Below are 14469 nucleotides of genomic sequence, written 5' to 3'. Positions count from 1 at the left end.
AGATGCGTGTCAAAGCACATACAGATTCAAAGTCTCCAATGCCCGTGCACAATTTCCTTTTCACTTCCTTACGTTAAGTGGTCAAGTCTCTGATTTTCAGATTATGGAAGCTGCAGTTTTATCTCGGGCACCAGGCTGCAGTAAATACAGTGACAACGACTCCCCGGTTATTAGGGAGCAAAGGCCGATCGTCGCTTTTAAAACGAAACTCGCCCATTCAGGCGCACCGACGTCAGTCCCGCCCGCTGGCTCTCCACCACCGCTTTGGGGTTGTGAACCGCAGAGTCAATTTGCCCATTTGGTTTCTCGCCTATTCCCTCCCCATTTTTTTTGCCTCCGCCCTTCTTAGAAGAGGAGGAGGTGCCGCTTTCGCTATAATCACGTGACGGGCGCATCCGGGCCTTTTGCCTTCTCTCGCTCATCCCAACATGGCGGCCTCAGGTGAGTGGTGCTCCGCGGGACACGGGCCTTCGCTTTTCGAGACGCCGGTAGCGTCCGGGTTGATCTTATTCCAACGCCGGGTTGCAGGGGAGAGGCCTGCAGTGAAGCGCCCGTGGCCCCTCAGCGTCCCTCCTGGGCCTGCTGGACGCCGACGGTGGCCAAACCTGAATCGGCGCGCGCCGTGGCTTCGAACGCGACAGCGGCCTTGGTTGTTCTGGCTTCGGCACGCGGCTCCTCAGGAAGGCGGGCGGCGGAAGCCGCATAGCGTGCCCGAATAAGTGACCAGCAATCCACACCGGGGGAGGGGGAGCAGATGGAACCTTCGGCCGCGTTCCAATGCGCAGTCGCGGCGGGCACGGGTGAAGTGGGGAGGGGAAGAACCTGGGCGGCACCCACGTGGGTGTAGCTCCTGACGGCTCCCCACAGTCTGGACGTAGGGGCGGGGAGTGGTGGTGCCCGGGCTGGGTGGAGCACGTCGAGAGTGGGATTTGTTCGTCTTTTCCCGCCCCCCTGCAGAGGCAAGCCGCCCGTACTGCCACTTTTTTGCCTCGCTTTCTTTCTGCCAGCGCACCCCCCTCCCGGTTATCTTCCTTTTCTCCCGCATCTGGAGAAGGAATTAATACTAGAGCTCAGAGATGCCAGTCAGGAAATCCTGTCGGATGTGTCTAGGGTCACGGGTGCATGAGGTGGCATTGGGCCCTCAGCCATTTGCCATCTAGCGAATATCTCACAATGACGTAAGAAGACTGGCTTACCTTGGAGGCTGTTCTAAGGATTTCTGAATGAAGGTTAAACGCTCCGAAAGTGTTACGTAGCTGCTGTGTGGTGTTATCCTTTCTCGAAATGGAAAGGGGGGGCCTTTCCTCTCTCGGAATGGGAGGGGGCACTGCCTGGTTCATGCTTCTGTTCTGTACCATGCAGTAAGTAACAATCTGTTTCCATTGCGTAAGGTTACTTTCACCTTTCCATGCTCTGTCAAGTAACTGTTCCTTATGCTTTTGAAAATAGCATTTATATTCATGCTCTTCCTAGAATAGTTCTGTGTGTGGCTGTTATCTTTATAACATTTGCCATATTGAATGTGTGCACCGTATAGAGAGCCTTGTACACCACCACAATTTGGGGAAAAGATGTGGCATAGTTGATAAATGTAGTAGAATGAACGCTTATCAGCCTAGCCTACAGAACAGACTTTTTAAATGATAGTTCTCTTTTATAAGTAGAAAGTCAGTAAATCATGAAGCTCATGGGGGCAGAACTTCTGCATTATGTTCTACTGTCTTTAGTGTGTGTGTGTGTGTGTGTGTGTGTGTGTGTACTATTGGGAAACATTCATGAATGATGTTCCTCGTTGAAATACCAAATGATTCAGATGACTTTAACATTTCATTATCTTATATCACAGTTTCTCAACCAGGGTTCTGTGGAACCCCAGGGTTCTGCGAGAGGTCACTGGGGGTTCCCTGGGAGACCATGATTTATTTAAAACATTATTTCAAATTCAGGCAACTTCACATTACAAAGAGATAAGTTTCATTCTTTATTTTTAGTTTAAAAACACTGTTAGTGCATATATACAGGCCTGCACATGAAATGAATACAATAATTTTGTAACTTCTGGCCTCTATTTGAGCCTGAATGTGCAGGGGTTCCCTGAGGCCTGAAAAATATTTCAAGGGTTCCTCCAAGGTCAACAGGTTGAGAAATAGATAAAGACTATCCTACAATCCTTTTTTCAATAGTTTCGGCTGTGCTGTTATGTGCCCCCTTTGTGCTCCAGATGCTGCTGTTTATGTAGCTTTGTTCTTAGAAGGAGCATAGATACCTGAGCCTGTAATGTACTTATCATGATCCTTCAGTAGAATTTTGTGATTTAATTTTGAAGCTTTTAAGTTCTATGTGTAGTTTCCTCATTATGACTAGTATGTAACATTGCCATCTGTGCAGAAACTGCTATTATGGGTCATAATGTGTCCTCTCTTTACAGTTAATGCCTTAGTTTATTTCTAATTGGATATACTCCATATACTCCCAAGCTCTAGTTACTTCTCCGCATCTTCAGTTACTGTCTTGAATACAATGTTTGCCCAAAAGATAGTTTTAGAAAAAGAGTGATGGATCCTGGATAGGTTATTAATGGGATCACCAGATAGCAGAATTGTTCCTTGCTGATTCTGTGAATGCATTGGTTCCATTTTGTTGCTCAAAGCTTGATCTGTATTTGATTGAGGAAGCATATTAAAAGAATACTTAGATGTCAAGAATTTTATCACATATTTCTCAGTCAGAATATTAGTACTGGAAAACAAGTTTCTTTAAAAAGCAACTAATTGAGCTCCATTAATTTTTACCTGTGTCTACATATTGTGTAGGAAGTTCTGGATGTTTTAGGGTGCATTCTCAGTTCATAAGGAATGCTAATGTAGCAAAATGTCTGATTTAGATGTGATTACCATGAAGGATGACAAATGGTAAGCCTGATAATTAAAAACATTTACCTAAGGACCTTAATCTACCCTCCCAACTGTTTTTTTTAAAGTACATATAGTTTTACTTAAAAGAGTAGCAGAGAGAAAAAAATACAAATTGGTTGCCACCCAGTTTTGAAAAACAGATATTGTAGTTATTTCTGTAGATGTATTGTGAAGTATACTGTAACTTGACCGCACCACTCACTAATCTGTGCTAGAAATCCAGCAGATAAAGAAATTGGACTGTAGTAGGCTTGGATTCTTAAACTCTCATGCAGATCCCTGAATGTGATTTGTCCTTCGTCTTAAACATAAGTCCTGTTGCAAGGTTGTCCAGACCATGACCAACACCCAGTTTTTATCACATGAAACTTTGGGCTTTCCCCAAACTCAGGCATAAATGCCCCAATGCAGGTATGTGCTTTCAAGTCAGTGTTGGCTCCTGATGACTGCCTGGACAAGTCCCTGCAGTTTTCTTGGCAAGATTTCAGAAGTGGTTTGCCCTTGCCTGCTTCCTGGGGCTGAGAGAGAGCAACTGGCCCAAAGTCATCCAGCTGGCTTTGTGCCTAAAGTGGCACTAGAACTCACAGTCTCCCCATTTCTAGCCTGATGCCTTAACCACTACACCAAACTGGCTCTCTCTATATGCTCCAAAGCTATCTGCAAAATTCATTGTCAGATGCATAAATGTAGGGATGATTTGCTTCATGCTGAAATTCTGAAAATTAATGTTTAAGGTGTATTTATCGCTTTGTAAACCTGATGTCTTTATATCAGATCTATTTGTTTTGTTTTTCAAGATAACAATACATTCCTTACATTATAACACTAGGTTTAAGGTTTTTCCCTCCAGGTGGTAGTGTTCTTTACCAAAATGAGCACCTAGAATCTCTTCTTTTTTACTTTTAATTTATAGTATATATAGTTTGGGATAATAAGGTCTTCTCTGTGAATCAACCAGTGTGTATAAAAGTGGATGACATGTCCCGCTTATTTCCCCCACACTGCATTATTTCCAGTCCAGATGCTTTCCTGGGTAGATTGGGAAAATAGGTGGCAGGGACAGAAAACCCAGATGTTTTCCCCCATTTTCCAGTATTCCTGTTTCTTGGCTACTTTTTTTTTTTTTTTACTTTTTTAAACAGATGAAAAATAATACTGTAATAGCATAATGTATATAAATGTAAATTTGATCTATTAACAGACTATGATGATCTCAATATATGTGATATAAAGTTAGGTTTATTTCAGGATGTGTCTTGGCAGTTTATTCAACATTTATTTGGAATTTTGATCTTGATTATGTTTTTTTTAAAGATCACTTGTAGCCAAATAATTATTAAACACATCATTAAAAAAAAGATAAATTTACACAATTAAGAGCAATGTTTTTGATGCGTGCTGTTTGTCAGCACTTACACTAGACTTCTTTTCTGCAAAGCAGCAAGAGGGTTTTGAAACCATTTGGTGAAATTTTCTTGAGTTTGTCCATGATAAAAATCCTTCTTGGCTCTCTGGAACATCTTCACTGCTGAGAGCTTGAGGAACTGATTGAGATGAGATGGGTTTTGTTATTTTATGTTTTTCTTTTGATCTTTTCCAGGACAGCCTAGAGAATATGGTGTTTGTAGTAAGATGTACAAAAATATGTAACAACCCGTTAGATATAGGGAGGGACACTGCATATCTTCCCAAGTAAAACAAAATATGAAAGATTCCCAAGCAAAGAGATATTCCTTGTGACATGACTTTTTTCATATATAAGAATTTTATTATATCTCCAGGTATAGTTAAAAATACAAAAACGGGGGGTACAGTAAAGATAAAAGATAGAACTAAAAGAAAAAGAACAAAAACTGTAAAAGTGAAAATAGATAGAAAATAGAAACAGAAGGTGGCTTCTGGCTACTTCCAATACAGATATAACTACAATTAAAAAAGATAAGTGGCATGACTTTTTCCCATTGTACTAGAATGATAAGAGTTCATTCCTCTTCTTAGCATGTGTCTTCAACATTGCAGTTAACAAAATACGGTTCTATTTTAATTCTATTACTGAAACATTTCTGCCTGAAATGCTTCTTACCTTTGCCAGGAAGACTGAAATGGCATTCTATTGTTTTCCAAACTTTGCAGATATATCAAGCACAATCTGAAGTGTTTGACTAGCATATTTTTATAGTACATCTGGAATAAGAAAAAAGATTGTAATCACTCCAGGGCTTCATCTAAAGTTAGAATAAGGTATCATCCAAGGTATTTAGGTATTTTTTTTCTTGTTCTCAAGGTTTTGAAACACTGGTTTGCCCAACAGTGACTTTCTTGTTTATGGTGCAGCAACAGTGGGGCCCCTGTACTTTTGTGGAAAGGAAGGAGGGAAACAGAGCTTAAAAGTAGTGCTTGTGTGTATTTTTGTAAAATCAGAGTATATCATGTAAAACAATATTTCAGTCTAATGATTTTAGCAAGCATTTTATTTGCATTCTAAAATGGAAAAATAGCATTTTGCTTCTTTCTAAAGGTTGATGCACCTTTTTTCATATTGCAGAAGGCCTCTGAATAAGGGTGGATTATAACCTTAGATTTGACTTACCCTGATTTCCCAATCAAGAAATTGTTCAAAGCATTCTGATGAGCTTTATAGCTCTTTAGAACCTGGATTTTTATGATTAATGAGTTCCTTTTCTGACTGAAATTATGTTTTGGGTCCAAAAATAAGCATATAGTTTCGGCTTCAGGTAATAAAGTTAATATACTGTTTCACAGAGCTGTTCTTTTATAGAACAAGTGTGTTGTGTTTCAGCAGCAGTTATATGTGCTGACAATGGCTAGCTAAGTTGTAGGTATAGTATATACTGATGTCTCTGTAGGTTTTAGGCTTAGTTTTTAAGAATAGGAAAGGCGAGGAAAAAATAGCACTAGGGTAATTTGTGAAAAGCTAATACATAATGTAGGATGGGAGAATGTCGTCTTATGCTTTGCATGTTCAGTTTTAATGTAAGTGTTTCCATTGATTATGGAATCTGACGATGGCAAATGCTTCATACAGTTCATCTGGTAAACTTCCATGGAGCAGAAGATCTTCAAGAACCTTGGATTTTGAGCATTGTGGGATATAAAAGTGAAAGTCAAGAAAAAATTGATGGATGCCCAATATTAATTTGACAGGTTTGGGGGTTTTTTGCAGGGCCGCAACTGGGGGGGGGCAACCGGGGCATGTGCCCTGGGCGCCATGCTGGTGGGGAGCCAAAATGGGTGTGGAATCCATGTTTGCCCTGGGTGACACAGACCCTAGTTGAGGCCCTGGGTTTTTGGGAGTTTTCAGGTGCTCTGTGATGCTAAAAAGACATAGCAGCCTTTTCTTACCTTAGTCTGAAACATCAGGTGGAGAGATGGCATGGAAAAGCCTTAGGGCACTTAGACATGACTTGTTACAGAATTTATCTTTTGTTTAATCTAATGTGGTCACAACAGGGAGTGCTTTTGCTTATTGGGACATAGAATTTAGATGGTAAAACAAGATTTATAGCTAAAATTAACTCATGATTTTGAAAGAACATAAATTTTGCCATTAAGTATATCATGTTGACGTAGGGGACGCGGTGGCGCTGCGGGTTAAACCGCTGTGCTGCTGAGCTTGCCGATCGGAAGGTTGACGGTTCGAATCCGCGCAACGGGGTGAGCTCCCGTTGCTAGTCCCAGCTCCTGCTCACCTAGCAGTTCGAAAACATGCAAACGTGAGTAGATCAATAGGTACCGCTTCGGCGGGAAGGTAACGGCGTTCCGTGTCGTCATGCTGGCCACATGACCACGGACGGGTCTACAGACAACGCTGGCTCTAACGGCTTAGAAACGGAGATGAGCACCGCCCCCTAGAGTCGGACAGGACTGGACTTTACGTCAAGGGAAACCTTTACCTTTACCTATATCATGTTGACATTGTATATGTAATTACCTTTACATCTTTCTCAATGCAAAATGCTAAATGTACACTATCCAAGGATAGTGTGATTATAGGATTATGCCTTGTTTTTGATATGTTTATCCCAAGGGTGATATGAAATGACCCTACAGTGGAATTTCAGAACCCTGTTTTCATTTGGTAAGACAAACGTGTTTTGGCTGCACAGTTGTGATGGGTATATACCATTGTAGCTAAGATGGGCCTGTAAAAAAGGGCCAGTTTTTTTTTTAAAATGAAGTAATTAAGGGTCCTTAAGCTATAGTGTTCAGCTTCTTCCTTCTCCCAGAGTAATGTGGAATAAGGGCAGTCCGCTTCCCAGTAAGTTGAAAATGAATTGCACAGTGTTTTGCCTCTGTGCTCCTTCCAACAGCTCACTACAGTTTCCAAACTGTCCAAAGCAGATTTTGGGGTTATGTGAGAGGCTGAACGTAGGAGGGGCAATTGGCATCCCTTCCAGTTCCATTAGTGGAAGAATTTCATAGGGTTCCATTTAATGTGGTTAAAAGAATATATTGAGATAAAAAACTAATTCACATAATATTAAGCTATGGGTTTTTTTTAAAGAAGACATTTTTGGTTTGGCTCCTGTAACACTCTAAGCCAAAACCAAACAAACCATTATTGTTTTGTAGGATGGGTGAATTTAGCCTTTCATGTATTACATTAAACCGAAAATCCTGGTTTACAAATTAAAAGGTTCATGTATACATTGAACTGAACTGAAACAACCTACACTATTCAGTGTTATTTGAGAACCTGTTTGTGTTGTTTGGTTCCCGTAAGCACATCTATATGAAAATCTTACACTTTTAATTGGAACCTGAGAGAGAGTGAGTATTTACCATGACTCGTTTCAGTTTTCCAGAGTCTCAACCAGATCTTCACTAATCTGGCTATTGATACCAGTGATTAAACCTGGAGCCTTGCATGTATAGCATATATTATGTACCACCTTCTCTCCTTTATGATAGTAAAATCTTCTTTAAGACAAACGTTGTTCCTCGTGACTTTGTAGATATATCCATGTAATTTTCCTAGTAGTAATGTGGAAGTTCTTTACCATTGCTTTCTTCTCATAGAAGTGGTTTATCATTGGTTTCAGAGTCTAGCCCATAGTCCTGCAATTCTATTTATAACAGGGCTGTTTAAACTATGGAATCTGGTTGGCCTCAAGGATTCCAGTCTCTTCTGGAAATGCAGTGCATGTTTGGGGAGCTCCTTGTATCTAGAAAGTGCAGATATGATATAAATAAGGCAACTCTTCATGTGCTTAAAAACACCTTTTCATCTTCTGCCAATCTTGCCATGAAGTCATAATGTGATGACGTAATTGAAATTATCACAATGTGGAGGCATGATGGAGGCAAATAAAAATAACTCTGTAAGTTGTCTGTAGGGTTTACACTCTTAATAAGAGACGGGAGGGAGCAAATAGTTTAAAACCATGCCGTTTATCTTTGGTCAGGGACTGACCAATTACTATGCAGGTTGCAGAAGAAAGTAAGTAATGTGAACCAAGAGCAACAGCTGAATCATTAAATATGGTATAGCATTGCTAATCCATTTCATATATTGGCTTAATGCCTTGCCCTTCACGCAGGAATTCTTGGGGTGCAACTGTTGTAGGGGAGAAGGTAAAACCGTAGCAGAATCTGCAGGCATCCTGAAATACTAGTGAAGGTGTTGTATAATGAACTCTCTTATTAGCATTGGATTGTTAATACTTTAATGTTGCTTCCTTATTAGTTTTTCTTGGTAATTGCAGTGGAAATATCTACATTGTTGATCTGCAGCAGCAGTAGCCTGTGTACTTGATGCTCTGTAAGAATAATGCAAAATATAAAGGAAATCTTAGCACACTGTAGAATGTCTTGTGAAATGAGTTTTTGGAGAAGGGAATTCATGCATGTCTTGAGCTCATATTATAGTATTTGTTTGCTCCAGAACAAGTTTGGAGCAACAACCAGTTACTCCTAGGATTTGAAAAACAAGAATGCTTTAATAATAGTAGCATTATTTAGCATGTATTGAAATGAGAATAGAGACCTCCCCCCATCTTTTATACCATTCTCTTTTTATGTTGGCCTTTCTCATCATTATATCTCCTTAATATTTGAAATACTTGCTTTTTCATTATGGAATTTATTTACTTTTTAGGCCGCCCTGGTCCGTATAACTCTGTTTTACTGCTTTTAATCCTGTTTTTATTTTATGCTTTTATAATTACTGCTTCAGGATTTTTAAATAAGTAGTATGTACATGTTTTTAATGAATTAAATATATTTTCATGGTATGATTAATTTAATTTGAACAGGTAGCAGAATTTTAACATTTAAATTAAATTAGCTCTTAAATTAACAGGATTTTATAGTGGATGGCTGAATTTTAACATTTGGTTGTACTAACTACCCAGAAATAATACTGATACTAAGTGTCTTATAATTATTTTCTTTTAAAATGAAAGAAAAAAATAGCTGAATTAGTGATGGTGAACAAGAATAGGTAATTTAAAAGAATGCCCTTTCTGAAGGATTTTCGTGGCTTAGAATTGGATGATATAAACATTTTTGAAATAAATAAATGTTCTCCTTTCCATCATCTGTTTCCTGTTGGCTGCCTGGAAATTTGATAGCATGATAAAATTGAGCTCACTTCTCAGCCTTGCTACTACTTTTTCAGTTCATTTCTGTGTTAATCTACTATAGGGAAAGATACAATGGTGCAATTCAAAATTCAAGAAAGAAAATTCAAATACAACTTTGTTGAATTCCTTTTATTAGTCAACCTGGGGACAGGGGAGTAATTGGGCTGTTGTAGACCCAGATGCAGATAATTCCCTCATCTGAATCTTGAGACATCTGTTGTGTTTTTAAATGTATAATAATATGATGTGAATTTTACAAATACAGGATTTCCAGCCTTAGGGACAAATTTGGTTATAATGCCCTGACTTCATGCATGTATTATGGTAAGCTATAATATGGTTGGGTTTTGCCTTAGCATGATTGCAAACTTGCCTAATTAACAATAAGGTTGTTTGTGGTTTATATGATCTGTGATACAGCTATGGTTGCTTGGCATTTCACTAGTCACTTGCCTATCTTTTATGTTGTGAGGATACATGAACACTGATTAACCTTGCAGAAATGGGAAATGATTAATATAGAAACCATCCATTTCCAATTGTTTTAGGAGTGCTGTAGATTTACTTGTTTTTACTATCTTTAAAAAGTACAGGCCTGAGGTAGACAGATAAGAATATAGTAAAGAAAAAGAAAATAAATATATAAAGAAGTAACTTCAATCTTCATCACAACAAGTATAAACAAATTTAATAACTCTTCAGCCCCTGTAAGGTTACAAACAGATATATCTTTATCCCATATCCCATCCCTTACCTATAAACAAATCCATAAAACATCAACTTTTCAATCCTGGTGTCAGCAAAAAAGTGTCCTGTTTTAACTTCGATCAGATAAACCAACTTTATATTCCTTCCTTTTACTTCTAACAATCTTAATCTTCAGTCAAATATTGTCGTAAGAGTTGAGTTCTCCTCAATTCTTCATCCTATCGCATGGATTTCTTCAAGGCTTTAACAAGCTTCTTTTGTAGATCTAATAAGAAAACATTTTCCAGGTCATTCTCTTGGTTTATCATTTCTATTTCCCTTCTGATTTTTAAACTTCATCCAGTTTTTTTAAAACTTCAGCCAGTTTCTTTTGTATATCTAGTAAAGCATCCTTTTCCAAATCATTTTCTTGGTCCATCATTTGTAGTTCCACTTTCAGTACTTTCTCTGTCTTGTCAGATAAAATTTGTTCCACATCTGTCATTCCTTCATTAACATCTTTTAGACATGGCCTATCCATAGAAGCAGACATCATTACTGACCGTGTTGATATTGTAGTTACTAATTTCTGGCTCCATTCTTTAAGGATCTCTAATATTTCCGATGTTACAACATTTTGTGTCATTTTTCAAGTCCCAGTACTGACTGATATCAAGAACAGCTTGTATTTTTTTCTTCTGTTTAGAATTGTTAGCCCCCTCTAGTGACAAGTTTCTAAAAGCATCACTTATCTTTGTTATGACTTGTAATTGCCAGGATAGCCAAAACAATCTGTTTCCCATGAGAAGCTGTTTATTTTTTATAGTTAATTCCAAAATCTTATAGTAAAAAGTAAACAAAATTTACCTGGACCCTTAATCCGTTTATAACTTCCTTAGAGTTAGGGTCAAAATTCTTAGATCAAAATCTTATTCAGCTTTTTGCTGTTTATTTCAAATTCTTTAAGTTCTTAAGCTTATAATTTTTCTTTTGTTCAGAGTTGAAGATAAACTCACCCAGTGAAGATTTTTCAAACTTGTTGTTTTGAAGGTCTCTGATAGCTTTAAGATGGTTAATAGGCAATTTCTGAAACTGATGTGAGGTTTGTGAATCCTTTAAAAGGCTCAGCTTTGATTGCGAGCAAGATGGCTGATCCTGTCGTGTCCTGGTGCTCAAACTCACAGAAAACTACTGTCCTGTGGACTCCTTGTGGGGAGCGGCTGTCTGGAGCACATCTGTGCAATCTCCCATCCTCTCCTTATCTGGAGAGGTTCCAAGGAACCAGTCTACTCACCAGTTTCTTGGTCTTTGCCATGGTCGTTGGCTCTGCGTCTTCATTGCGCCATACTGCCCCTGGAAGTTGACAGGCACATTTCTGAACTTGCCTAAAAAAACTTCCATTGTTGAGCAGATAAGAATGTAAGTTTGGAGAGGCTCCCCACAGCCACCACTTACATAGAGCGGAGAAGGCAGATAAGGGAGTGGAAAGAATGTCCCTGCAGCTGTACTTGTTTTTAGTTGTGCTTAATGGCTGATATTCTAGGTGAGACTTATTGGAAGCACAGATATGGCATAGTAGCTATAAATTATACAGAACTTATTTTCTTATCCATTTTCCAAAACTGCATTTAGGATTTATCTTGGTTGTATTAAAAACCGAGTTTGGTTTACCTAACTTTATAGCTGTACATTAACTACCTTTTTATTTAGTTCAGTTTCAAAACAGCATTTTAAACTACTTAACTTAGTATTTTGTATTGTGGTAGAAGAATTGAAGTGATCAGCATTGTGGTATCTTACTCAATACATGTTTGGGAAAAGCAGTTCAATTTCAGGTCTTTGAAGGGGAGCATATTTAGACTATTAACTTACCTTTTTTCTTATAGCTAAGAAGAAGAACAAGAAGGGGAAGACCCTGACTCTGACAGACTTTCTGGCAGAGGATGGTGGTGGTGGTGGTGGTGGTACCACCTATGTTCCGAAACCAGTCAGCTGGGCAGATGAAACAGACGACCTGGAAGGAGATGGTAAGAAGGACATTAACTCTCCTAGCATAGTATAATGTTTTTTACTTTGATAGAAAAGTTTCTATGCATCACTAAGGAATATCTAGTTAATATATTTGGCAAGGTTGTTAGTTTATTCCTCCTAGCTTCCCTGCTGGATTTTTGTTAGCAGCTGATACTCAGGAACAATTGTCAGATATTATGCTGAGCTTTAAAGGTGGTTGGAGCATTTCTGAAGCCAGCACCACTTCAGAGGCAAGTTTGCACCTTCCTCATGTTTGAAACTAGCATGATAAGCTTGGCATTTCCCTGTGCCCTTTTCTGCTAGATTTGATTTACTGTGTAAACATACTAGGACATGAAATAGTAACATTTTCTGAGAGGTCAGGATTCTCTCTGAGCAACAACTGTCAAACTGTAACTTGCTGAGTAGAAAGAAAGCAGTCTGCCTATGTGCAGAGGCACTTTTAATACATTCTTGCTGGCTAGTAAAAATTGATGTAACCATACATCTGAGTTTCAAAAATAGTTTTTTTCCGCTTTACACTCATTATCTTTGTAACAGCAATTGTCCTCCATTCCTGTTGGTTTTATATAATGTTTTGTAGTGTTTTTGATGAGAGATGTTTGGAGGAAGATTGTTTGTAATATAGTATAGAAATTGAATGTGCTGTTTTGCACATAAAACTGTCTATTATTGAAGGTAAACAGAAATACTGCTCTTGGCTGGGTGATCCCTCCATCCCTAGAAACATAATGACTGTGCTACTATAAGTCAGTCAGTGTAGTATCTACTTGTAAAGACTGTGGGTTTGCTAATGTGCAAAACTGTTCTCCTAGTTTCTACCACCTGGCATAGCAATGATGATGATGTGTACCGAGCCCCTCCGATTGACCGTTCCATCCTGCCTACTGCACCTCGGGCAGCTCGGGAGCCCAATATTGACAGAAGCCGTCTCCCAAAATCACCCCCCTACACTGCCTTTCTGGGAAATTTGCCCTATGATGTAACAGAAGAATCCATTAAGGATTTCTTCAGAGGACTTAATGTGAGTATGTAACCTAAGTTCCCCTGCAGGCAACATGTTCATTTCTTCTTAATGCTGTGTGGAATAAGGTGGGAAAATGTTCAGTGAAATTCTGAGATATTGGATAAGCTTTGAGTGGAGAGGACAATAAGACTCTTTGTATAACAATGCTGTCCACTTAAGTGTTGTCTAAGCATCTCTGCTCTGGAGAGGTTACTCCTAGTAGAAGCACTAAAAAGGCTACCATGGTTTTTTGTACAATTCCAAGATTAGTGAATTAAGAGTATCTGTTCAGTTTTGTGCAATCATGTGTCTCAGTGTATAGGTGAAATTGCCAAGAGCCTTTTATAAAAGAAAAGTGATAACTTTTTTATGGGGTCTGTTTTTTTTAAGCTTAGAACTCAGGAGTCATAAACAGTCTCAGCTGTCTTCAGATTGTAGTCAAGTCACTATTCTGACTATGCTGCAATCTGAGATTAAGAAATGTATTGGGGTGCATTAAGGATGAGATGAATGATCTAGTCAAACTTTGGATAGAATTACCCATCTGTCTGGATTTGGATTGGAGGGCACTGAGCTGAAAAGATGCAACAGACAGCTTTTTCTGTGAGCAGTTGCACTGGGCTTACAGTAGTGGTTATTTTCATAGAATGCTAGCAGTTCTCTTGTGGCATACCATTCGGGAATTGCTGCTTTAATTACTCTGCACTGATCACAGCTCACAACAGCAATACTTTTTGTCTGGAAATGCTGGCCAATGCCAGGCTGATGAAGCCGCATTTAAAGTGTTAAATTTCTTTTCAATTCTCATGGATCTTCTATGGCTATCTTAAAGTAATTTTATAGGAAAAATTGTGTTGTACAAAAAGCTGATGAAATCTCTTCCTTGCTCTAACATTGCAAATACTAGGTAATCTTCTAAATGGCTGCAGACATAAATATTTGTCTTGTCTAGAATTTATTTGTCCAGATTCTAATAATTGCAAAAATAGAAATATATAAACCTTCATATTTTAAACAACTTCAATTTCTAAATAATTTTGTCCTTAGTAAGATTCAAGAGCCAGTTTGGTGTGGTGGTTAAGGCATTAGGCTAGAAACTGGGAGACTAAGTTCTAGTCTGACCTGAGGCACAAAGCCACCTAGGTGACCTTGGGCCAGTCTCTCTCTCTCAGCCATGGGAAGCAGGGCAAACCACTTCTGAAAACCTTGCCAAGAAAACTGCAGG

General features: G+C 38.8%; 1 protein-coding gene across 1 annotated transcript in view; it reads left to right on the top strand.

The window, feature by feature from the left end:
* Window positions 1-335: 335 nt before the first annotated feature.
* Window positions 336-14469, top strand: part of EIF4B (eukaryotic translation initiation factor 4B) — a 36832-nt gene continuing 22698 nt past the window's right edge. Inside the window, exons 1-3 of the mRNA XM_063293944.1 lie at window positions 336-441; window positions 12094-12234; window positions 13054-13262. Of these exons, the coding sequence (XP_063150014.1) occupies window positions 429-441; window positions 12094-12234; window positions 13054-13262 (363 nt within the window). The 5' untranslated portion in view covers window positions 336-428. The remainder of the gene's footprint in view (window positions 442-12093; window positions 12235-13053; window positions 13263-14469) is intronic.

Source organism: Candoia aspera, chromosome 2, assembly GCF_035149785.1.
Source record: "Candoia aspera isolate rCanAsp1 chromosome 2, rCanAsp1.hap2, whole genome shotgun sequence".
Classification (NCBI taxonomy): domain Eukaryota; kingdom Metazoa; phylum Chordata; class Lepidosauria; order Squamata; family Boidae; genus Candoia; species Candoia aspera.
The sequence above is the reverse complement of the archived record's forward strand: the minus strand, read 5'-3'. Positions and strand labels throughout refer to the sequence as shown.